At 37.7% G+C, this 27,740-nt stretch overlaps 1 protein-coding gene across 1 annotated transcript in view; it reads right to left on the bottom strand.

The window, feature by feature from the left end:
* Window positions 1-26,187, bottom strand: part of LOC140331207 (olfactory receptor class A-like protein 1) — a 28,188-nt gene extending 2,001 nt beyond the window's left edge. The window contains exons 1-2 of the mRNA XM_072412059.1: window positions 25,933-26,187; window positions 24,689-24,830 (exon numbers count right to left, since the gene is read on the bottom strand). Coding sequence (XP_072268160.1) covers window positions 24,689-24,830; window positions 25,933-26,187 — 397 coding nt within the window. The remainder of the gene's footprint in view (window positions 1-24,688; window positions 24,831-25,932) is intronic.
* Between the last annotated feature and the right edge of the window lie 1,553 nt (window positions 26,188-27,740).

Genomic DNA, 27,740 nt, shown 5'->3' with positions numbered 1-27,740 from the left:
GAGACTAGTGGCCAGGTATACAAAATCCCTACAAATAGTAATACCTAAAGGTAATACCAGCTTCTGAGGTCAAGGGTGTGGTCACCTTTTCCAAAGTACATTATTATATCTTTTGAAACTTTTGTTGACAAACTGTTTCCTTGTGTTTTTGTGAAAGTATACCACCTTTGTTTCTAGGCACGGTTTGAATTAGTAGATAATGTTTGCCTTGTCAAATATGTTGAAAAAAATGTCAGACACCAAATAGAGGTATCTTGCTTACAATCTCTGATAAAGTCATGTGTGTGCTTCAATCTTCTTTTTCACTTGACACAAAACTGTACTGCACCCAGGCTTTTTATTTAGAGATGTGCGCAGGGAGTATATGTGTACTAGCTATAAACCTTATACATATAAAGTGATCAAAGGTACTGTTTGCTCAAAAAAAGATTTTATTAGCAAAAAGTACATTATTTGACCTTTAAAATGTTGGTTTACAGTGTCTTTTTTTGGAATCATAAATAAATAAATAACACAAGGGACATTAGGTGATAAAAAATAAAAAAGTAAACAGCTTTCTAAAGGTCTTTTCTGCAATTGATCTAAGGAGCAATGTTAATTTGCCTGCTACTATTAAACAGTAAAAGTTGGTATCTGTGTATTGAATTTCTATTTTACTGTGCAACAAATGTAGACATTTCTGCAATGCACTGTATACCCAGCTGAGATTAAAAAAGAAAATGATATCACATTTTTCCATAGATGTTAACAATACCTTTATGTTGAAATCAACATGGGATTTTATGTCTACAGAATATGAAATATGCTCTTCAACAGAGTTTAAACATTTCCTGCCTTAATAACATGATCTCAGTTTATTTAAAAAAAGAATCTTTACATCTCTATTAAAATCTTATAGACAGCAAAAAGAACAACATTGTTTATCATAGGGACCATATATAATACCTAATTGTTAAACATGAGAGCTCTCTAGGGTTTCTAGCTTATTTTTATCTGCTTCAGGATTTTTTTAATATATTTTGAATGCATTATGATATATACCTGACATGTAAAAGCTTTGTGCATGAGTAACATGCATAATAATGCTTGCAACAAATGAATCTAAAGCAAATTCTGTATAGTGTGCATCGTGTCTAACTGGACACTCCCAAGCTAATATGTATATTCAAACATGAGGTCACTATACTCATGGTTATCCCAAGCAGGCCTGAACTTCTGGACATTATTGGGGTTTCTAGGTATAATTTCTTAGACCAGTAAAAGCTGTAGCCAAAATTACTTCCATGTATAGCACTGAAATTGGAGCTAGAATTGTTAGGTGGCTAAACAGAAAGCATTTCTTTTTATTTCCTTCATAGTAATGGTGCTCGCTAGGTAAAGTGTGTCCTGGTCAATGTTGGGAGCTCTTTGCCAAGTATTAAAATATTTGAAAGTTAAAAACAGATAATTGCATTCTCAACTAATAAAATTCTAAAAATACATCTACAGAAATATTATATTTCTCACCTTTGTAACCAGCTTGGGAAGTATTGCATTTATTTTGTTAATTTTAATATTAGCTAAATTTGCCTGAAATCTAGGTAAATGGCAAACCCTTCACTTTAGTTGTTATGTGTTTTACAGCTGGAAGCCCCCCTGTTAGTGCTCATGTAATATCTGATTCTAAAAAAAAGATCAGTTTAGCAATGACAACTAAAAAAAAATTAATATGGCAAGATACATGTATAAAGCATATATGCTCTTTTATCCCCAAGCAGTAATGGAAATTTAAAAAATCAAAAAGCAACATTTAAATAAAAAAAATAAAAAAACAGGGACTTGTTTAGGTGGTTAGTAGTAAGGTCACAGTAACCATGAATTTGGGGCACTGCTTTGTAATTACCTTTCACACTATAAGAATGTTGATAGGTTGATAAGTGTTGTCCAAAAAGTCATTAAACATGAGAAATAGGTGAAAAGAAATGTATCTCTTGAAAGATTTGGATAATGCCCTTCATGAGTAAACAGTCAATGTCAGTTTCCATGTGTACACGTGTAGAGACCAGTAACTGCTAAGAATATGAACCCTCTAGGTAAATTTCGGTTAAATTAAAGCAAAAAACTGAAAACTGTAGTATATTAACATAAGTGAAAAATGATTCTTATTTGATTTAACTTCAATAAATGTTGCAAGATAAATGGTAAAGAAATAATGTCAAACATTAAAGCAATATCTTAAATGCCTTTACAAATTGGGATGAGTGCAAATTTTACTTTTGCTTAATAAACTCTGATTGAAAGTGTTATAAAACATTATGAGCTAAATGTTCCTCTGACCTTATCAGAATTTATTTATATGCTTCATATTTGTGTGATAAATTCAAACTGTTATAAACTGTTAAAAAGTCAAAAAATATATAAACAGTCTAAAAAAATGAACTTCAATTTCTAATGTGTTTTAGCATACTTACCAAGGAAGTTAGATTAGCAACTGCTATGGCTGAAGTCTGTCACAATAATACATAGCTTCAATTTATATATGTTTCTCTTTTGTAAAGGATATTTCTCAGTAGGATAAAACGAATGTCCTTTGGGGCCACTTCAGACAATCTGGTCACAATGAATAGCCTACATCTCTGTCTTCCATTTCTCATTAGCCATGATGAAATTAATCTTTATCCTCTGAGCTTTGGGAAATTGCAAATTAACCCTTTTTTATACCTAAACACTTGTATGAATATGTTAGGAATATCAATGCACATACCAAATGATTATATATGCTTCTTCTTATTACACTTTTTGATTGTTTTCCCAAAGATGATCTACAAACATACACTGTATTACATATTTTAGTTGAGTAACTTGGGCCTTCCTAACAAGCACACACAAAATAAATGAGGGTATGCAAGTTTTATCTGCAAATAAAGACTGTGATACTCAAGCAACACTGTACATATGAGGCCTCAGGTCAAGTACCATTGCTTAACCAGGTCCCCAATCTATCACCATAGTCTTTATCAATGGATAAGATGCCCCCGGTTATGCTGTCCCAGCACTCGGTTGCCCCAAGGATAGAAAAGGAGTTGCCTCTGGCTTACAAGGATTGGCAAATTACACTAAGGCTGCTTGGCAGTCAGGTACACAGTGATGACAAAAGCTACCATATGTCCAAATTATTAGGCAAGAGCAGGTCCAAAAACAGGGCCAAGGTCATACACTGAAAAGCGATAAGCAAGGCAAGATATCCAAATGGCAGGGAAGTCTCAAGGTCAAAATACAGGCAGGGGCTGATCTGGGTGGTAAACAGGCAGAGGGTCAAATTAAGTGAGGGTCAGACAAAGCAAGGGCCAGGAACAAGTATTAAACAATAATGAACCCACAACATCTGGTCTGAGCCTTACTAAATCTTGAGATGTGATTGACATGCTGGGTTGGGATTCAAGAGTGGATGCTTTATCACTCAGCAGGTGAGGTCAGCTGATGCCTATACTTCCCAGCTTCCAGTGCTCAGATTTAGCAGGCGGCAACAAGGAAAAGACAGTTACTTGGTAACATATCGCTGAGAGCGGTTACGCACAGTCACAGGACAGTCCAGCAGGACAGACCAGAAGGCAGAAAGGCTGCTATCGCCAGGTGCCACCATGAGATTGAAAGATAGGCAGTACTGACAGTACAGTAGCAATAGTGCTTCTGACAACTAAAATAGACAACTAAAATTTGGCACAGTCTTGCCAGAATACCGCTTTTCTCTCATCATGAAGTACCTGCACTTTGCAAACAGTGAAGAATTTGATGAGACTACCCATCCTGCACCAAAACTGATGAAAATTTGTCTCAGATGATTCTTCAAAATTTACAGCAAATCTATGTGCCAGAAAGAGATGTCAGCATTGACGAAAGTGTAGTGGCTTACAAGGCTCAGCTGGGTGCAGTACATTGCGTCAAAGAGGGTATGATTTGGCATGAAAACGTATATGCTGTGCGAATCCTCATCTGGCTACATATGGAATACGGTACTGTACACTAAAAAAGGGACAAAGTTCAACCCCAGATACAGCCATTATGCATTGGCAACATCTTCAGTGCTATCAAGGCAGAAAGGCTGCTATCGCCAGGTGCCACCATGAGATTGAAAGATAGGCAGTACTGACAGTACAGTAGCAATAGTGCTTCTGACAACTAAAAATCAAAGTCTATGTCATATTATCTAACTTTCAGCAAATGTTATTAATATTATTATTAAACAGGATTTTTATAGCGCCAGCATATTATGCAGTGATGTACATTAAATAGGGGTTGCAAATGATAGATGAATACAGACAGTGACACAGGAGGAGAGGACCTGCCCAAAGAGCTTTCAATCTAGGAGGTAGGGCAATTAACACACAATAGGAGGGGGGATTTGTAGGGGTGGGAAGTAGTGACAGTTTCAAAAGACAGAAGAAGATTTGTACGCAAGTTTGAAAAATCGGTATTCAGTGCTCTTTTAACCCCCCAAGCAGTAATCCTGAGTATGACTCGGGGTGGAAATCACTTGCAAAAAGCAGTAACCCCAAGTCACACTCGGGGTAACTTTAGAAGCCCCTTTTACTTGTGCCCCGCACTCCAGCGGCGATCGGACGATCCTGCTGTGATGACGGGGTGTCTGTCCGTCGGGGGGCGTGGCCGGGCAATTTAAAAGCAGATTACTGAAAAAAACTGCTTTTAAATGCCGCCCGGGTCTCGGCCACACCGCTGAACCTATTGTCAGTTAGATGCGATGCACCATACAGGACTTCTGCATGGTGCATCACATCTAACTGGTGATGCGATCAGCAATAGCAAATTCTGGGGGTGATGCCAGGGGCGATTTCCAGCTGGCATCACCCCCCGAATTTACTATAGCTGCTCGCATCAGCCGGAGGATGTGACGCTCGCATTCTCTGGGTGATGCGAGCGGCATCGTTGGTGGTTGCAGTGGAGTGAGCGGGGCTGGGACATCCCCATGGCATCACCCGGCAAGATGTGATATCTTCCGGGTCATGCGGTTGAGTGATGGATTCTGGGGGTGGGAAATTTAAAAGCATATTACTATGTAATGTGCTTTAAATTTCTATTTTACAGTAAAAAAACACTAAATAACACAAAATAAAAGTATAAATACATATTTTAGTGCACCAAGCATCATTGCCCAGTGCCCTGATTTACATTTTGCCCACTATTAGCCCTGACCTTGATCTGACCTTTTGATGAGTTATAAATCACTTCCTGAATGTATCATTTCATCACTTTGTCTTTGACCTTAAAAGTTCCTGACTGATTGCTGGAGACCGCATGGCATCCAAACAAGGCATCTTGCCGGCCGCAAGCGCTGTTTTGGAGGAATTTGAAAGCAGCGATAGCGATTTTGAGTCCCTTGTGGAATCGAGCGACAGTGAACTGAGCGACGAATCTGAACCTGAGGTCAGTGCTGTGCGCACATGGTGCTCCATTGACCTTGATGCAGACCAGGCAGCACCGCCAAGATTTCCATTTACCGGCGCACCTGGGAATTGAGGCTGAATGCCACGACCCCCTGGCAAATGTGAAGTTGTTTTTGACCGATAAAGTTATCGAAAAAATTGTTGCTGAGACAAACAGGTAAGCCGCTCCTGTGTTTGCTAACTTTTTAAAACTTTTTGCTAATTTTTTTTTATGCAAAAATGTATGCTGCTCTGTATTTGCTAACTTTTTAAAATTTTTTGCTAATTTTTCTTTTATGCAAACATATATGCTGCTCTGTGTTTGGTAACTGCTTGCTTTTTAAAATTTTTTGCTAATTTTTCTTTTATGCAAACATATATGCTGCTCTGTGTTTGGTAACATATTATATGCACCCTTCACACTATAAAAGAACATATCCTAAAATACCTTTTTTATTTTGTTTTATGCAGGTACGCTGGACAACAACAAGGTGCTCCACATCTGAGGTTTGCAAGAAGCAGAAAGTGGGAACCTGTGACTAAGGATGACATTTGGCTGTTTTTGGGCTTGGTGATCCAGCAGGGATTTGTGGGCAAACCCGTGCAGAAGTGGTACTGGTCCAAGAATAAAATGATTGCCCCTCCATTCTTTGGCACAGTCTTGCCAGAATACCGCTTTTCTCTCATCATGAAGTACCTGCACTTTGCAAACAATGAAGAATTTGATGAGACTACCCATCCTGCACCAAAACTGATGAAAATTTGTCTCAGATGATTCTTCAAAATTTACAGCAAATCTATGTGCCAGAAAGAGATGTCAGCATTGACGAAAGTGTAGTGGCTTACAAGGCTCAGCTGGGTGCAGTACATTGCGTCAAAGAGGGTATGATTTGGCATGAAAACGTATATGCTGTGCGAATCCTCATCTGGCTACATATGGAATACGGTACTGTACACTAAAAAAGGGACAAAGTTCAACCCCAGATACAGCCATTATGCATTGGCAACATCTTCAGTGCTATCTCTCATAGAGCCATTGCTAGATCAGGGCTATTGTGTCACAACTGACAATTTCTACACCTCTCCTGAGCTTTATGAGTTCCTTCTGCAACACAGAACAGATGCCTATGGAACTGTTAGGGCTAACCGCCGTAAGCTGCCATCATTGTTTGCAAAAAGGAAGCTGAAGACAGGAGAAATTGTTGCCTGGCAGAAAGGAAAGATGATGACCCTGAGATAGCGTGACAAGAAAGATGTGTGCCTGATGAGTACTGCCCATGATGCCTCCACCGTTCTTGTACACACAAAACGTGGGAAAGAAGCGATGAAGCCACAGGTGGTGATTGACTACAACAACACCATGGGAGGTGTCGACAGAGCTGACCAAGCCATGACATTCTACCCAGCGATGAGGAAATGTCAAAGGAAGTACTACAAATAGATTTTCAGGAATCTAGTTGAGCAGTGCCTATGGAATGCCTACGTTCTGTTCAAAAAAAATAGTCAGAGGCCTGTGAATCATTCAGACTTCATTTTGCAAGTTTCCAAATCCATACTCAAGAACCACCAAACACCATCAGTGGCTATGAATAGACCTGGACGTCGTGCTTCCACCATTGTCAACCCAGAGCGCCTGACGGGTCGTCACTTCATTGAATACATCCCACCAACCCTGAAAAAGGCAGCACCTACAAGGATGTGCATGGTTTGCTGCTCAAAGACCAATGAGAGAGGAAGGAAGAAACGCAAAGAAACCAGGTTCCATTGTCCTGAATCCAGGTTCCTGTGATGTTGGACTTTGTGCAGCACCCTGCTTCAAAATCTACCACACCCGGGATGTCTACTAAAAATGTAAATATTTTTTTTTCTAAAATCTGCATTTAATTTAAATTATTATTTATCAATAATATTGCACACTTGTTTGGAAAATTTCAGTGAGAAACTTTTAATAAAATAGTTTTTTTTGATAAATTACATTATTGTAGTCTATTATTTCATTATTTTTTATAATTATGATTTATAATTATTTATTATATTATAATTTATGATTATAATATAATAAATAAATATAAATCATATACCCAGGAGTTAATTCTAAAAATTACAGGCCCACAATATAAACAAAAATTTCTATGCAAAAGAAAAAAAAAATGGGATCACTTTTTGCATCAAAAAAACTGACAGAATTAGAATGATAGGGGGTTAAATGAGCACAAAGTAAGAGCAAGGCGAATAGGACGAGGAAGGCCATTCCAGAGAGTTGGGCAGCTCTAGAAAAGTCTTGGAGCAGTGCATGTGAGGAGGTTATGAGTGAGGAAGTCATTTTTAGGTCATTGCAGGAGGAAAGGTAAGTGAGGTAAAAGCTGTGGAGGAATTTGAAGGCAAAGGAGCTTGAATTTGATTGTAAGGTGAAATGGAAGCCAGTGAAGAGAACTGCATAGAGAGGCAGCAAAAGAGGAGCGGAGGAAAGGATGGATGACTGTGGCTGCAGCGTTCATAATAGATTGTAGAGGAGAAAGTCGGGTTAGTGGAATACCAGGGAGCAGAATGTTACAGTACATTGGTATTTGATTATAATATTGTAAAAACCTTTTGATACATAAATGAATAAATACAATCCTTCAAGCTCAATTCATGTTCAAAAAATGTTACTGACCTCTATAAATCTTTAGATTCTAAATCTATAGATATTTTGGATCTATGACACTATATTCCAATATTTTCATCTTTTTTAAGTTATCTGGAAAACAAAGTGAAACACTTCACACAACATTTCAGACTGCACTCCTGTGTTTTATTTTCCTGTTTTTGTACTCTATTTTAACCCTTTCCTGGCACATTAATTGGATTTTCCGGGCACAGCGGGGAGCACAAACAGTACCATCATCAAACTGGGACACAGAATATAATATTATGAGGTTTCAGGGAGCCTTATAGTAAATTATTTTTTACTTTAGGGTTCTTGAATGTGTTTTCAAAAGCGGAGGATCAGCCTTTTCATGGCATTTAGTAAGTGTGGGAGTATATCTTTTTTTATAGGATTTAATTGAGGATGAAGTGGAGTGTAGGAAACAGAAAGACAGAAAAAGGGTCAGAGAGAAGTGAGGGCAATGGTAGTTTTTTAAACATCTTCTAAAAATAGCCTAATCTTGGGATTAGTCTGCTATATTTCGAGACAAACTGAGATACAGTTGGATATATAAAGGTTAAATTGGTGTACCACCTAGTGAATATTTTGTAACTAATTTATTGTGTCAAATAAGTAATATAAGAATAGGGTGTAATAGTATTTTTTTTTCTTTTTGAGAGTCTGGTATATGTACACCGAACATCATGTTCCTATCACTTTTGGAAGTAGAGGTGTCAGTTTTGATTGCTATAAATGATTAGCTTATATGCTAATTCTGTATTCAATATTGGTAATTGTCCTCTGGAAATGGGTGGTTTAAAGCAAACCGAATTAATTGTAATGAGTAAGTTATGAAATCCTAAATTTTGCTAGTTAGTAAAAAAAGTGTTGCAGTATGCACCTCTTTTAATCTTGAGTAAAATTGCTATTCCTGCTATACCTTTCACTAATGATTATTACACCCGTTTGAGATGAACTTTGGCCCACAGTTAGAAAGCCATGGGAATCCTAGCAAATGAGAGGGTAATGGTTCAGATTATGTTCAAGTGTAAACTGTGGTAATAGGTGAATCAGATAGGTGAAAAGGTTGTATCAGAAAATCCTTTATAAGAATATGTATTTCAATGTGGATTAGTCAAGTTATGTCCTGCAGGGAATTTATCAGTGGAGACCCAAAATTTAATTTTTGGCTTTTGGTAGGGAATGGCTTTCCTAACTTTCCAAACAAGTGCAGGGGTGTTTTTTGAAAGGAAAACAAGAGACTGGTAAAAAGAAGTTACTACATAAAGTTTTTTTTATTTGAGATATTTGTTCAGTCACAAGACCTAGAATAATACATAATACATAGAATAGTATATGTGGAGCTTATTGCCTGGATTCAATGAAGCTTATTGTAATTCCATAAATACTGGGATTTCCATTTCTTGTGAAGTTGGACCTTGATAAATAGGGTGAAAATAATGGGGGGATATAGGACACCCTTGTCTAGTACCATATTTTATATGAAATGGCTAGAAAAGAAAAACATTTACTTTTACCATCATTCTGGAGTCCATGTATAAAGTAAACATCCAGCCCAGTTCTCAAGGTGTCTTTAGGAATAATCCAATATACTCCTTCAAATGCATCTTCAGCTCATAAAAACAGCTAACCACTCTGCTTGGGTATCAGCTTTGTTTTTGTGTCCTGGACATTGCACCCACTTTTTTGCTTTGCCCACAAAAGGAGAACTGTGTTGTGCAGTGATTATATAATTTAAAAACTTTATTGCACCCAGTGCACAATCACAGAGTTGTATTTTCTCTTAACATTTCCTTACTTGTTTCAACTTATAAGGGTTTAATTATCTATGATCTGATTGGCAGCTTAATTAATCTTATCACATATCTTTTTACATTGGACTTTCTGTATGTAGGACACAGCAAGAAATTTGCAGTCTGTGGTATGAATCCTAAGCAGGCATGTCCCAGATCACATAATTAATCTCAAAAAGAAGTAGGTAAACTTAGTAAAAGACACCTGGTTCTACCTCAATATAAAAACTGTTTTATTCAGCTGTGCTCCCTATATATATATTAGTTATTAACTGGGGGATTTATATTGTGTAATTAATTGTGATATGCAATAGGTTATTTGGAAATTCATTTTAAAAGTTTACTTTTTAAAATGTTAATGGTTTGCCTTAAGTAATAACTTTTAGCAAATATACCTCTTGCCGGCAACCATGAATTACACATACCTTTTTCCATTAGTACATTTTTTAATCTAATCTGTTTTTTTTCTACATTTCTTCAGACACTATTCATATCTACAACTAAAATCAAGGTTAGAACATTAACAATATGTACCATAAAGAATATCAGATTGTACAGCATGATATCAGGCCATAATAAAGCAATGAAAAGAGAAATATACATTTCCTATTTGCATTCCAAAGAAGCATTCTACATTGAGGAGGTCAGAGGAAAGGACAAAACATGCTGTAGAATGTTATATTAAAACAGATGTCATTAGAAAAACAAAATAAAAAATACATATGTAGAAGTTTGTTTCAACCATATAATGGGTCTTATGAATACAAATTCATGCTCAGAACCTGTACTAACAGGAAATCATATTGATTGTATTGGAAAAGGTCAGTCAGGAACTTCATATTTTTCCAAGCATTCTGCAACTTTTTGTAATAAATATCTTACACTGGAAAGTGAGAATATGTATGTTGTCCTTACATTCTTATTTTTAGCAGCCACGTAAAGAAAGAGTAAACGGAGGGGTAAATACTTTTTTTTGAACAACTGTAACTGTAAGCAATGCAGGACAGGCTACATGGGCATTATAAAGTATTTATTTACCCATGATCATTCTGCCACAGTAGGTCATGACAAATCAGAACACAAGCCAACTTAAGTTAAAAAGGAAAATAACCTTCTCTTTAGTAGCACTTACTTAGTGGGCTGAAACAAAGGAAAATTCAGCTCAACACGGCTGCAGTTTGTTATTGTGCATCCACTATGAATTAGTTAGCCGAGTCCATCTTAATTGGCCAAGGTCGAAACACAGTGGAAAAAATCTTCGTTAGCCGAAAAATATGTTAGCAGAGTCACTCGTTAGCCCAGGTATAACTGTATATTAGATGGGGGGAGAGGTAAAATGAAAAAGTAGTCATGGGTAGTAGCATTTATTAGTTAAGAAACAATTACCCCAATTAAAGGCTGGGCAACAAAGAGTTTAGGGAAATTGATTACCATACTGGAAAAAATATTATGAGAACCCAAAGTACCCCAAACCTGAAGCAAGAAACAACTATTAACAAGACACTTATGTCATAGCTGCCACCAGCCACAATTTCCAGGGCAGTACACCCATGCAGACTAGCAAACATGTTTCACAGACAAAACAAACATATTAATTATTTGAAAAAAAAACATGTACAGCTTTAAGACAACACCCTCTCAGATGAGCGTGAAATAGTGTTCACTTTATCCATTCGGTCATGTACACATAATTGGTTTTTCAAAGTGAATATGGTTTTACTTTATTTAATAACCTAGATAAACACTCACTTCCCCAAGGTAGCATTTGTAATTCCAGTAAATCAACCTATTGTATATAGGCTCTTTGGACCTAATTTACTAAATTAAATGAAAAAAAAGCAAGGATGAATTGTTTTGCTCTAGTTGCATTGAGAGTGTCCATAGAAAATATCATCCTGTAACAAATCATACACTGATTATTAGTTTGTAATTGCTATATCAATTTGTTGTGCACAATGTACACCCAAAAAGCTCTGTTCTATACCTGTTTTAAAAGTTGTGCATAGGCATTTCAATTGAAAAACTAAGGCAATCAACTCTCTAAGTAAAATGCACACACACCAAACAAAGCCATATATCAAAAAATAAAAAGGCAAGATTTTTATTGCTATTTGCCATGACAAGAGCAGGCCAATTTTTGCTTGTATACTGTGATACCTCTAGTGCAGCCTATTTACTATAAATTATGTCCTATAATAAAAATAAAGTTAAAAAGCACACATAGTGTTAATAGGTTAAAAAAAAAAACAACAAACAGGCATAAAAATGTAATTTTTACTACAACACTGTAGAGAACTAAAATTCAGTATTTGAAGACCTGATAAGTTTATTTTATCTTACTTTGCCTTTTTAAATTTGAGGCAAAAAGATAAGGAGTAAAACATGCAGATTTAGGGAATAAAAATAATATGTGTTTAAAATTCACAAGCAGCATTAGAAAATGTAAGAGGCCAAATTATATTAATTCGGACTTGAAGAAATGTCAACACAAGCAGCAGAAAGCCTCAAAGGTTTTCACATAAGCAAATGTTGGCTTTTTTTGCCAGTGCACTGTTGCTAAGAGAGCCATTTTGCTAATTTGATACATAACTCCCTCTTCTGTAATTTAGTAAAGCTAATAGCGTGAGTGTATTCTGAACATTACTCTGCCCAGTGGCTTCAGCAGAAGGCTAAGCATAGAGGAGTATTTTACAAAACACATTAGAATGAAAGATGGAGCTAGGGACCTGTTCTGAAGTAAATGAGAACAATATTTTTTCTCCCATAACAAATATTCTTACAATCATTTATCCTACATAAATTTTTATACAGTATATAGGCATTATATTTTTCACAAATGATGATTTTGAAAATAAAATTAAATATTAAAATCAAATCAATGTAAATACTTAATAAAGCTGTCCAAAAATACATACATTATGTAAGCTTACTAAAATAAATATATATACAATTAGGTCCATAAATATTTAGACAGTGACAACTTTTTTCTAATTTTGGTTCTGTACATTACCACAATTAGTTTTAAATGAAACAACTCAGATGCAATTGAACTACAGACTTTCAGCTTTAATTCAGTGAGTTGAACAAAAAGATTGCATAAAAATGTGAGGACCTAAAGCCTTTTTTGTAACACAATCACTTCATTTCAGGACCTCAAAAGTAATTGGACAAATTAAAAAGCTGAAAATAAAATGTTCATTTCTAATACTTGGTTGAAAACCCTTTGCTGGCAATGACAGCCTGTAGTCTTGAACTCATGGACATCACCAGATGCTGGGTTTCCTCCTTTTTAATGCTCTGCCAGGCCTTTACTGCAGCGGCTTTCAGTTGCTGTTTGTTTGTGGGCCTTTCTGTCCGAAGTTTAGTCTTCAACAAGTGAAATGCATGCTCAATTGGGTTCAGATCAGGTGACTGACTTGGTCATTCAAGAATTTTCAACTTCTTTGCTTTAATAAACTCCTGGGTTGCTTTGGCTGTATGATTTGGGTCATTGTCCATCTGTATTATGAAACGCCTCCCAATCAATGTGACAGCATTTAGCTGTATTTGAGCAGACAGTATGTCTCTGAACACCTCAGAATTCATTCAGCTGCTTCTGTCCCGTGTCACATCATGGATAAACACTAATGTCCTAGTGTCACTGGCAGCCATGCACGCCCAAGCCATCACACTGCCTCCGCCATGTTTTACAGATGATGTGGTATGCTTTGGATCATGAGCTGTTCCACGCCTTCTCCATACTTTATTATTGCCATCATTCTGATAAAGTTTGATCCTGGTTTCATCTGTCCAAAAAAATGTTTTTCCAGAACTGTGCTGGCTTTTTTAGATGTTTTTAGCAAAGTCTAATCTAGCCGTTCAATACCTAAAGCTTTTGGCTTTAGTGGCCTGCACCTTGCAGTGCACCCTCTGCATTTTCATGCAGTCTTCTCTTTATGGTAGACTTGGATATTGATACGCCTACTTCCTGGAGAGTGTTGTTCACTTGGCTGATTGTTGTGAAGGGGTTTTCTCTTCAGCATTCGAAATGATTCTGCGATCATCCATCACTGTTGTCTTCTGTGGACGCCGAGGTCTTTTGGCGTTGCTTCACCATTGCTTTGTTTCTTTCTCATGATGTACCAAACTGTAGATTTTCCAACTCCTAATAATATAGTTCTATTTCTCGGATGTGTTTTTTCTGTTTTTGCATCTTAAGGATGGCTTGTTTCACCTTCATGGAGAGCTGCTTTGACCGCATGTTGTCTGTTCACCCCCCGCTCAAATAAACTTTAGGCCTTTTATTTGCTTAATTGATAATGACATAACGAAGGAATTGCCCATATCAGCCCATGAAATGGCCTTTGAGTCAATAGTCCAATTACTTTTGAGCTCCTGAAATGAAGTGATTGTTTAACTGCATGTTTGCCTGTTTCATTTAAAATTAATTGTGCTAATGTACAGAACCAAAATTTGAAAAAAGTTGTCTCTGTCCAAATATTTATGGACCTAACTGTATATATATACTGTAAAGTTTGGGGATCAACTCAGCAGCAGCACGGCTTTCATCAAAACACCACTTTAATTGGGAAAAACTAAACAAAACTGCTTTGTTTCAGCCACAAAAGAAAAACAATATAACAAACATAGGAGGCTTACTTCAGCCTAGTGGTGTGAAATGTCCTCAGTCCATCAGCATGAGCCCCACGTTAAGGGTAAATCCAAACTAGGTCTCTTGTAAAGGTCCAATCCCCCTGCATGGGGTTTCCACAGTCCATCAAACAACAAAGAGGTCCACATCCACAGGACAGCATCAACAGCAACCACCTCCAGCTTCATTCCCCACAAGCTCGCTTACAGGTCACTTTCTGCTCAGCCTGGAACACTCTGGCTCTCTCTCAGCCTTGATCCCAGCCTGACTACTAATTACTACCACTCACCTTGCACCTGAGTGCAGGTGCATATATCCTAGTTGGGATTGGATTGGGCCAAGGAACCCACTCTTTCACTCCCTTGGCCGGCTCCAGGGCCCCAAAGAACCTGGTTTCTTTCTAGAAACCTAATAACACTCTCTTTTCCTGGAGCCTTTTTAACACTTTCCCTGACATTTTAGGGACAAACTACCACAATTTATATATATATCTATATATATATATATAGATATATATATAGATATATATATATGTATTATATTTAATGATTTTGGCATGAATACCCTGAATAATTGCCCATCAATATTTTAAACCAACTTTGTCTCCTTCTTGGTGAAGAAAGGAAAATATACTACAGACTCAGAAAGTAAAAGAGAAAAATAAATGTGTCACCTGAGTAGCTAGACTTTATACTGCAATGCTATACAGTAAAAAAATAGTATATTAGCTGTACTGTAAAGCATAACCATGACCAGTTTGTGATGTCATATTACAATAGAAAACCATGGTGTATTATCTAATTAAATGAAATATACCGTACAAAGTTAGGCAATCAAAAACCATATAATTCTCGCAACAGAACAGATCTCAACCAACTACAATTGTTCTATCTACTTCCACTCTAGTCTTACTTCCAAACTACAGATTTATAATAAATTGTTAACAGAAATCTAACTTTTGGTTTCAATATTTTTATTATGTTTTTAAAAGTTTTACGTAAACAATTCAATGAATACCATATAACAAAGCAAATAACACTCAAAAGCCTAAGGGTACACAAAAAATAGGGAAAAGCTGAAAGTAACAATGTACAAAGGCAACTCATTTGTAACAGAAACGTATTCATATTCCACCTAGAGCTGACAGTTATCAATCGTCCGAGTCCATTATTGGCAATAAATTGATATGGTTTACATTCTAAACTAAAAATTATGGATAGCTTCCATTGTTTGAGTTGCAAGGCTAATGATGGCCACTTGAACAGACCCTAAAACCCCTACCCAGGTACCAGGGAAAAAAGAGAGAATAGGAGTGGGGGTAATAGAGAAAAAGGAGAGAGGGGAGGATGGTGAAATATGGGACAGGTCGCAAGCCATCCAGTAGAACAGCTTCAGAATTTAGTCTTAGGACGGGCTTGAATAGATCACAGAGTCAAGAATGTACAATCCCAACCCATGGGCATATAGTAATCCAGGGGCTCCAGACACGCTGGAGTTTAGCTACACAGTCCGTGAGTATGGCCCAAACCAATAAACCAAGCCATTCTCTGTTTACCCTGGGCCACCAGGCCTTTCACTAGCACCATCTTTGCAGAAGTGAACAGGTAAGGCAGTAATTTGAACTGAGAGTTGATACAAATAGGTGGTCTTCAGTTAAGAAGAGCATCTTCAAGGTGCTTTGGAAACAAGTGTCCCACCAGGTTATATGCTATCTGGTAAATGTGATTTGTAACATGTACCTACCCAGAGAGCACTACTTATTATAAAAGTTTTAGGGAGAAGAAATTGAATCTGACCTTTAATAGTGACCAGTTGGAAAAGATGTGTGTATTAACTTACAAATACTATATTGGCTCTAATATAAAAGAATCATCTTCAATCATCACAAAATGATAAAAATGTTCCTAAAAGTCTCATATTTGGGAGATGTGCAGGTATTGGTTCTTTATGCTTTATAACCCTGATAAGAGAATGCCATCTTATCAAACCTTACTGGGCAAGGATACAGAATGTCAAAACAGAATCTTTACCCTCTTACAAAAAAATTACCAAGAGCACACGTGGTCTCAAATGTGGCCTCCATCCTCATGAGCTGGATAGTACAATAGAGTTGACCATATGGCACAATTGGAAGAAACATGTGACACATAGACAATATAGACCACTTCACACATACTTGGAAAGCAGGACAATTGTTCCTAAACCTGCTCTTACTCCATTCCCCCTTCCTGCTCTTCTTGGCCCTCTTTCTTTTCATGTACATTTTCTCCTGTGTTTAGCTTCCTTTGTTTACTTATTTTTAACAAGCTATGTTAACAAGAAAATATCTGACCAAAATATAATTTTGGATTACATTTTCATAATAAATTATATAAACTAAGGTTATAAGAAAATTAAAAAAAAAAAAAGCTATAAGCAAAGGTTAAAAAAAAACTTTTCCTGGAGAACTAACTTGAACATTTGTCTAATGAACAATTCTATAAATCTAAACAGGAGTTTTCTTTATTCTTAGAATAATACTGTATGGTATATAACACCACGCTATATATCTTTCACTTGATATTATTTTAAAATATTGTTTACATGTGCTTTGTATATTGCTTTACTCAGTGATTATTGCCATTTCTGACATGCCTTGAAAATAAAAATAAAAATAAACAAATATAAAAATCTACTCCAAGCAGAGTCAAAAACACTTTATAATGCCATTTATCAATTAAAAAATAAATTTTTTTTTTTTAAATGTAAATAGTATAAGGATTATGATACCAGCCTCTTTGGACTCTATTAGGATGCTACATTAGTGATTAGGTCACTAGCAGCATTCACTTAGGGATAGTCTTATTATATGTTGCTGCCACCAGTAATAGGATTACTAATGTGATACAACTTCAGTATTCATACTTTAATCATGAATCATGAACTTAATATACCAATAAAGTAATTTGTGAAAAGATTGTGGTGGAAAGGTAATGGCTCAGGAGTGTCACTACAGAAGCTACAAGTACCAAAATGGCACCAGATGACTACCTAATGTCTTAGAAACACTAAATAAAAAGGGGAACTGTGTACAGTTGGAAGCATAGATACTGTATATGGTATTTAGGGGGTGAAATGAAAAACAGTGACTGAAATAGCCAGCCAAATATAGAAAAAAATCCCTATATAAAAAGCATGCTGACTTAGGTTGTGATGGTTACACATGCATGTGGAGCCTGCCATTAATATCAGACCACTACAAGTCTTAACACCCAAGTACTACTGCACACTGGCCATTGTAAAAAAAATGTGCAATTATAGCAATTAGAAATATAGAAAGATTAACAGTCTGTGTGAGAAAGTTCCCATTATCCTCATTTGGGACTGCTATGTAAGTCAATACAATTATAAAAATGTAAAAACAAAATTGATGTATTGAGTTGATTTGTTTGATTTTGAGAAGTAATGTTCAAATATGTTTTAATTTATAGATCTCCTGTTTTCCTGATGAAGCGGAAATAAATCCACGAACTACGTAGAAATAAGTAGGCACGCCAAGCTGATAAAGGAGGTGTCCTACCCAGGAGATTTTTTATGAATGTATATGCAATATTGTTTTAATCTGTTATGTGTTTTTGGTTTTTAGTAAGACATTTTATGTGGAAGATTGTGTAGCACGACCTTTAAAGTCCCATTATTTGAGGAGTCGATATCTATTATGTAAAAAAAATGTGCAGAATATTTTTAGCACTGCAGCAGTAAAAATCAGCAACACTACAGACTAATTCAAACCTTCATGTACCCCAGGGGTCTGCAAACTTTTATGGCCACTAGGCCATTTCAGGGGTGGGTGGGAGCACACTAGGCCAGACTCTGAGTCCCACCCTAATGGCTCAGCACACCACCAGGGAACATCCTCTGAAGTGAATCCCTTTCCTCTGTATGCATTGCGGAGGAGAGGGATTTCCCTTCAGGGAGCGTTCCCTATTTACCACAGCAGAGGAAGAATCAATGGGGCGCCACAGCAAGGAGGCGGCACCGGAGCTCAGACTGCTCCGGTAGTTCCTAACGCCCCCTGGCCAATCCGCCAGCAACCCGCGGTTCTGGAGCCACAGGTTGCCGCCTGCCATTAGGCCGGATCGAACTACCGGCTAAGCCGTATCTGGCCTAAAGGCCAGAGTTTCCTGACCCCTGATCTACCCAGTCTCGACACAGCTTTCAGCCCACTCTGCAGTAAAATGGCATCTCTAACACCTATTGTTTTCTGTGTAAAAACAGTACAGCTTTAGTATTAAGTATTATGTACTGACATGAGGGCTGCAGCTTGTGTCTGTCTTTTATAGGTTATAGGGTGGGGCAAATCCCATGTGATAAAGGTCTCCAATTGGACATCTGCCAGCACCAAACATATGTTTATGATCTCAACGTCCTCCCATGTCTCCTACTGCTGCACTAGGGCATTATGGGATGACCCTTCTTTGTAAACTGAATTTTGTGTCCAAATATTGGGATTGTTTGGGTATAGGTGAACTTAACAAAATGTGCAGTTTTCTGGCAGAATTCATGACTGGCCTAACTCTAAACAATGACACTATTTAAAACTCAAAAGACCATATCTAGAGACCAGTTAATGACACCTGCTCTGAATATTCCAAAGGGTCATGGCTTTAAAAGTCTGATGTAAAAGAACATCCCATCCTAAACCTGACTAAACACCTTTGGGCTGATTTAGAATAAAAGACAACACTACACAACATTTTCAAAAATTCTGACTAAATATTAAGTGAGCATATTGGCCTCATAGTGTTTTTTTAACATAAGCTGTCAAATGACACCTTAATCGGTTTAATGTACACAAGGTAATTATTCCCAAAAGATCTACCTTTTACTTTTAGTTCATTATACAGTATATACAAATACCAGGATAAGGAACAGGCTAAGAAGATAATTATAAGACAAACATCCATATGACCAAACATTTGCTGGGTGGGTTTTTCTCAGGACTTTGTCCCACTAATGAATCCTAAGAGGCTAATTACTTGTTTAAGCTGCACACCTGAAAATGTATTTATTCTGATTTTTATGGGCTTGCTTCTAATTAGTCTTAATTCATTCCTTAGTGAATCAATTATAACCCTGGCAGACACATGAACAAGCAAAATGATCTTGGCTCTCTGAATTTTGAGAATAGCCATCAGCAAAAACTGTGAACATTGACACAATTAGAAAAGCGCTAGATCTGCAACTGATTATTTAACCATGTGGCTGCTAGTGTTCGTTAAGCTACACATGCATGAATAAGTCTATCCCTAATGAGTTCACAGTTTTCATTTAAAAGACCTCTCAAAACAAATGTATATGTAAGACTAGTGATATAGTCAAAAAAAAAAAAAAGATTTATATAGTAATTTAAAATAAAACTCAAGCCAAAACGTAGTTATTTTATATTTAGATAAGTTGAGAATCATTGTTTTTTTAATGCTAAGTCTCCTTTGGTGAATTCAAATTGAGTCAGTGGAACAGGTTTATCTGTTTTTCTAACAACTATACATTTTGAATTTTCCATAACTTGCTTTCCTGGTGACAATGGTTACCAAGACATACTGGGAGGGTGAACCAGAAGGGACAAAAAGCAATAGTGACTATTTCCCACCATACCCAAACAGATAGAAAAGCTTTTCACTACAGATGAGAATCAAATAGTTTTTGCTTTTTATGTTAAAACTCTGTATCTTTAGATATGGATAACCTGACATGTGCTGACATATATTACACAATGTAATGCACAGTAAGAGGAACTCCTAATGGTGGAGTTGTAATTTATAGTACCACATCCCCCCATTTCCACATTCCAAGTAACCAGGAACTCATAAAGACCCAAGGGTTTGCTCTAAAATGTATTTTAATAATTTAATAAAGCATTTATTTATAAATATTTATTTAAGAGAACAAGTAATAATTGGGCTTAAGCAAGCTCAGTAAAGTTTTTTTTTTTAAAGCTTGGAAATTGTGGAAAAGAATCTGGGGCTGCATTATAGAAATTTACCCTCACTGTCTGTCCCCTGAAAACATTTTTAGCAAACATAAAAGAGAGAATCTGAGATTCTTTCATTCCTCACTCCTTCCTACTATGGATCTGATTTATTAAAGTTCTCCAAGACTAGTGAAGATAGGTTATCATGGGAGAACATGGGTGATCCAGCAAGCCTGGAATGCATCAGGTCCAGAATTGAAAAGATTTGCCAATTAGTAGCAAATTATTTTTAAGGAATCCATTCCAGGTTTTCTGGATCACCCAGGTCCCCCCATGATAGTCTATCTTCTTCAGTCTTGGACTATCAGGCCCTATGAATCAGGCCCTATGAGTCACTCAGGTTGTAATAAAGTAATTTATAGTATGTCCTGTTAGGGTTCTTGATTACTGTTTATCCCCTGTTATACATAAACTTGCTCACTGTGATCAATCTAGATTAATCTACAGACATGAAAAAGAGTGTAAAATTGTGTAAACTTATGGATAGATCATGTACACTGATTATGATGAAAATTATGGTTACATGCCAGTGTGTCTGAAAAATCATTTCAAATAATTCATCTATAAAGGGCCTTTATTCATTTAGAATGTTATATCATAAAAAAATGTATTATTTTTTTTTTTGAATTGCAATTGTTTTCTTAAGGTCCTGAGTACTGAGCTACTGAGTTTTTCTGTTTTTTTATCTATATCTATAAACTTCACAAAAAAATGAAAACTTTCATTTACAAACTTCAAAGCTTATGTTAATGGATAAGGTACAGTCCATTGTTGTGTGTACCTAACTACAAATAATATGAAAGCCAAAATGTTCACTAAATATATTGAACTCTACTAATCCCAGATAGTGGAGGAAAAGACATCCTGCGTCAGCACTGATTTTGACTATACACATCTGGTTTTAGAAAGTTTTAAATGAATGCTAATTCTGGACATATTAGTCAAAATATTTAAGCTGAATTTCAAATTTACTTAGCATGCACTAAACATGAAAAATGTACTCCATTCTTTAAGATTGTGTCTTGGTTTGCTTCCTATCTGTCTGACCACTCCTTTCAAGTTTCTTTCAATGGTAACTCCTCCTCACCCACTCTCCTCCCTGTTGATGTTCCCCAAAGGTCAGTCCTTGGACCGGTTTTCTTTTCTCTGTACACCTGTTCTCTCAGTAGTCTCAGTAGAACTCATCATCATCCCCCCCTCAAATTCCAAATCTCCCCCTGACATATATCTAACTGTTAACAACACTGTTATTCGGCCCTCCCCTCATTGTCTCGGTGTCACCTTTGACTTGGCCCTCTCATTTAACCCCCATATTCAGAACATTTCCAGGTCCTGTCACTTTCACCTACGCAACATCTCCAAAATCCGCCCCTACCTGTCCCCTGAGACCACCAAACTCCTTGTACATGCTCTTATCATCTCCCGTCTGGACTACTGTAACATCCTCCCCTCTGGTATTCCACTAACCCGACTCTCTCCTCTACAATCTATCCTGAATGCTGCAGCCAGACTCATCCATCCTTCCCTCCGCTCCTCTTCCGCTGCATCTCTTTGTAGTTCTCTCCATTGGCTTCCATTTCACCTTAGAATCAAATTCAAGCTCCTGTGCTTTGCCTTCAAATCCCTACACAGTTATTGTCCCACTTACATTTCTGACTTGGTAAAAAAATACTCCTCCTGCCACTCTCTCGGCTCCTCCAATGACCTACTAATGACTTCCTCACTCATAACCACATCATACGCATGGATACAAGACTTCTCTAGAGCTGCCCCAACTCTCTGGAATGGTCTTCCTCGTCCTATTCGGCTTGCTCCTACTTTCTGCTAATTTAAAAGAACACTCAAAACCCATTTTTTCAAACTTGCCTACCCATCTTCTTCTATCTTTTGAAACCATCACTACTTCCCACCACTACATATCTCCCACCCTTTTGTGTGTGAAATTCCCCCATCTACTCCCCTGTATCACTGTCTGTATTAGTCTGTCATTTGCAATCCCTATTTAATGTACAGCGCTGCGTAATATGTTGGCGCTATATAAATCCTGATTATTAATAATAATAATAATAATAATAATAATAATAGCAATTGTTGTCATTAAAACACCTTCAATCTCATTATGCATTTTAAAAATGCAACTTTGTGGCAAAGAGGGGGCCACATTGTTCATTAATAAAACAATTATCTTGATGTCAGCAACAAGATTGATAGTACATTTCTATTTGGTATCTTAATTAATTTGATTCAATGAATTCTGCACTGATATCTTCTGGGGTTTAGCAACCTGTAAAGACAACTGGGACATAGAAGGCAGTCATAGGAAAAATGTCTTTGGCAACATTTAATTAACCCTCTGAGTATAATATACAAATAAAGCTTGGTAGATAATGTAGTGAGTTAAGTTTAAACTTGTTCCACAGCTGATAATTGGGTCAGTTGTTATAGTGAAAAAAGCCTAAGGTTTGCCGGTTTTATTGATAAAAGTAAAACAGAAATTCCCTAGATAATAGTGTGAACTTGAGCATATTCTACCTATTTATTTTTATGCTGAAGGAATTACTTGGTAATTGTGGAAGCTGTGATGTGTTTGTTCTGTAACTCATGTTGGTAGTGCATGCAGACTTTCCATCTGTACAAATTCTGTTGATCATTTGAAAACAAGATTGCTTACATTTAGCTTAAGGGCAGTAGATCAGGATGAGGAATATCTATCACATACTGCACTGGTTACTATTTGGACTATAACAAGCCCATGTGTGCACGAAACCACCATATATTAATGAATCATGAGGCAAATCTGTTTTTTAATGATGCCAATGCCATTCTAACCTGCGTAAAAAATCCATAGCTGTGAGCTGCTTAATCATCTTAATAATCTTTACATCCAATGCCTTTAAAAAATGCAGTTATGAACCAAAAGCAGAGGACTGTGACAATGATTTCGAGTTTGCAACATAATTAGGACCGTATGAGACATTAGGGCATGGTTTATGAAGCAGTTCAAATTATCTGCATATCAATACACTTCTTCTCCGGAAGACTGATGTATAAGCAAGTGGCTGCAGATTTCATTTATTACTAATCACAGTTTAAAATATTTCAGCACATTAGGTAATAATGCTGAACTGTGGCTAAAGTACAAAACTCTCTCCCACATCTCTCTAACTGATGTGTAGGATTGCAAAGAAAAACAAAATCCAAATCTAATACAAACATTATTTTTACTCACCAACATCCATGGTTGTGTGTTGCAACCCTGATTTACCTTTTTTTTTTTTTTTTTTACTTCTTTGGTTGTCCAAATCACTACTTGATTTGGACGCTTCACATGGTTAGCCAGCACTCAAGTTCTTTCCTGAAATGGAGAATGTCACAAGCAACAATAACACCAAGAAGGGCCAATATTTTGGTATATCCAGCAAAATCACATTACCAGGGGAGCTCAGACCTTCTAGCCCATACTTTACCACCATCATCAGAACCTCTGCTTTCCCCCGACCCCCCACCTGCTTACCAATTACTCCCCACCATTAAATACCCAAACACCAATCTTGGATTTAAATTGGCTGGCAGACGTTTATTTAACCACCATTAAATAAATTAACCATTCAAGTAATTAACAAACAAATATCCAGTAATAAATAAATGACAAAAAAATAAATACATTATACACTTTTGATATGCAAGCATACATTAAGATAACGTAACATAGCTCTCCATTATTATTATTATTATTATTATTATTAATAAATCGGGATTATATAATGACAACATATTACACTGAACATAACCTAATTAGCCAACAACCAAATTCCCCCCTTTTATTAATACATAACCATAACAACAATATCCATAATGTTATCAAACTCCAAACACCCGGGTATACACCCAAACACCAGGCTGCAGGTCTCAGAAGGCAAAATCCGCACCCAACAGGAATTTAACTCTGTGCACCTCACTCCAGGCAGTGTTGAACTATACCTCCGAGCAGCGCCCTTCCAAGTGGTCCTGGTCACCATATCCAATCAGACTTTAACACACCCGGGCACCCTCAGCAGACACCTCGAAACTACCCCTCCAGCATGGACCTTACCATGCCAGGGGCCACTAACATGCCCCAAATGTGCCGGGCTCTAACACCATTCCAATTCATCGTAATCCAGGTTCTTCGATCCAATGTACCGTCATCTCTGCTCCAGATGAGCACACTGTCTCTTGGTCTGCTGAACCGCCGTCCGCCTCTCACCACACACATCAAATCATGCAACCCATCCACCGTAAACCACCAGCTGCCCCCGCTAACTGCCTTCCTGTGCCCCACCAACTACAGAATCAGCTGCCAACCAAATCAACAACCCATGAACAACATTCTTAACAGGCCTACCACCCCAGCCCCGTCCCGGAACTTCATGCCACCCACAACACACCCCAGAATATGCCTGCCACAGCAAGCCCCCCCCAAAAAAACCTTCCAATGAAAGAAAAATTTGCCGCTCACAAAATCTAATTAACTGAAAACAAGACAATTCAATTTACAGCAACAATAATGTAAACCCCCCTCAGAAGGACCCAAACAAAAGTGAAGACATGATGTTACCAGCATCTCAACACCAACTGACATACAGCCGGAGAGCCAGGCCAGATGCCAGGGCGAAACCCAAACTGTATACCAACCCACGATGCTGAACCCAGCCACCGCACAAACCCCCAGGGAGTAATAAAACATATCAGCCCACTGAGTATCGACACCAGGGAGACATAGAGTAGATCACCCCAGTATTTACCCTCAGGAGCAATAGAGTATAGCATCCCAAGTATTGCCATCGGGGAGAAATAGTGTAAACCAATCCCACAATACTGACACCGAGAAGCAGTAGAGCATACCACCCCACCGTACATACCCAACAAGTAAACCCTTCAGCACCACCGACAATAGGGAGGAATGAAGCATATCATCCCACTGTACTGACACAAGGGACTAATAGAGTATACCCGTACCCAAAACAGATCCAAAGATCAAAAAAGTATACTATCCCACAGTACTGCCACCAAGGAGTAAAAGAAAATACCATCCCGCTGTACCGACGACACCTGAGAGAAATAGTGTATACCATCCCACAGGACTGACACCCAAGAGTAATAGGGTATACCATCCCACTGTACTGACACCCAGGAAAAATAGTGTAAACCATCTCACAGCACTGACACCAGCACGCCCCCAAACCTCTGCTCCCATTCTTCCTTTTTTAGACTCCCACACCATGTCTCCCATCCCCCCCCCCCACATCCTCGTCTTAATATTTGACCATTGCTCACCCCCCTTAAATATTTCCCACCACTCACCTAAAACCTAGCAAGCACCTACCCCCTGCACACATCCCCTGTTACCAACCCCCTCCAACCCCCCAGAACCCCCAACTGCCTACCTTGTAGTCCAGTTTGCTTGGGCCTGCCTGCGGCACCTCTAAAATCACCTCTGGGAACCCCTGTGACGCAGCCGGCCTTCCCCCCGACGTCCCTTCCGATGCAGAGATCTGGACATCATTTCCAGACTCAGACTTCCTCAAAGGCCTAGCAAGAGGAGGAGAGCGTTGCCTCTCAGGTCTGGACCGTGCCAAGAAGGCAGCAAAGGCCATCACCAATACCACCACCAAGCTCCGGCTGCGGACCCCATTCGCCATGCACTCGCACCACTTGAGTCCCTGGCTTTAAGTGAGGCTTCCAACCGATACCCCCTTAATAGTCGTTTGGTGTTCACAGCTAAACTTTTGGTGTTCACAGCTAGGGATGAGCGAGTGAAATGTGTCATTTCGCTCTCGCAGCAAATCGGGCCTTTCTCACTTACGGAACATGTAAGCGAGAATGGCCTTGTGATTCGCCACGAGGTCCTGTTCTCGCCGAATTTAGAGTTCATCTGAGTTCGCCTGCAGTCAAAGCTGATTGGAGGCATCCCAGTGACCGTGGGAACTGAACTCAGATGAACTCGCCTACAGTCACAGCTGAATGGAGGCACCTAGCCCCCTGGCTTCTGAATTCTTGCAAGTAGGAGATCAAACTGTCTGTGTCTAGTCTTTTCATATGCTAGTCCACTGTTTGCAGATCATCAGGTAAGGAGGACTTAGGGTAATCTTGATCTAGGTAATCTTGATTTAGGGTCCAGTTTTGGAAGGGTTTAGCAAAACTGAGGGACCATGCTTCTATGGTCCTTGTTGTGGTGTATGATTTCTACCAGCCCTGTTATGTGTGCCTTTGGTTGCAGCATTGGTATTTCCCTTGCAGGGGTTCATTAGTAACTTTCTTGGGAAAACTAACTGCATCAATGTTGGTGTAAATACAAAGCAACCTCTGAAACGCCAATAGATGTATTTAACTGCTACTCTCACTTTGACAGTGATCATTTCCAGATTGGGAATATGAATTTTAACTATTTTGTGGCTCAAAAGACTTTCCAGGAGAACTTTATTACCGAAAGTGTTGACTTTGAATGTGTTGACTTTGAACTTTGAAAACTGACATGAATGTTTTCTTTACATACAATTGACACAGTATTGCCATGAAAGATCAACAGATCCCACTAGTCATGTATTGTAACTGAGTGTCCTAACTTTTTAGCTCCTGTCAGGCTTGGTATATTGGTATGTATAAATAGAAATATGGACTATCAATATATAAATTGGTATTTTATAGTGCCATCATTTTCTGTAGTAGAAGGGACGATTGCCAATAATTAAATATGAATTTATCTTAAAAATAAATTATACTTAAACTGCCTAAATAATATATCTGGGTACTATTACAGCATTTAATAAAATTTATTGCCATTTTCTGCCTGTGGGGCTTCTGCTTGTTTGCAAATACTGATAAAGACTGTAACCATATATTTATTTCACTTCAGCAAAATGGGTTTGCTGGTAAAGCTAACTATTGCTTCCCTTTGGATTTGAGGCAATTCTGACTCATTTGAATTAATTTGCTCATTCCTATTCAGGAAGCAGACCTACTCCACGTGTGCAGAGTAAGATCTGTCAATGGATTTTACTGAGATTCAAACTGTCAGTTTTATTTACATTATTTATTCACTATGATGCATTGTAACAGAAAAATTTCTTGCTGAATGAATAACATAACTAAGAAAGACAGCTTGTACATCTTAGAAAATCTTTGTCTCCGCTTCTTTATAGAATTTTTTTTTTAAATCACACATTTCAGTGCTGAAAATTCTTAAGAGGAAAAT

This window comes from Pyxicephalus adspersus, chromosome 1, assembly GCF_032062135.1.
Source record: "Pyxicephalus adspersus chromosome 1, UCB_Pads_2.0, whole genome shotgun sequence".
Lineage (NCBI taxonomy): Eukaryota > Metazoa > Chordata > Amphibia > Anura > Pyxicephalidae > Pyxicephalus > Pyxicephalus adspersus.
The sequence above is the reverse complement of the archived record's forward strand: the minus strand, read 5'-3'. Positions and strand labels throughout refer to the sequence as shown.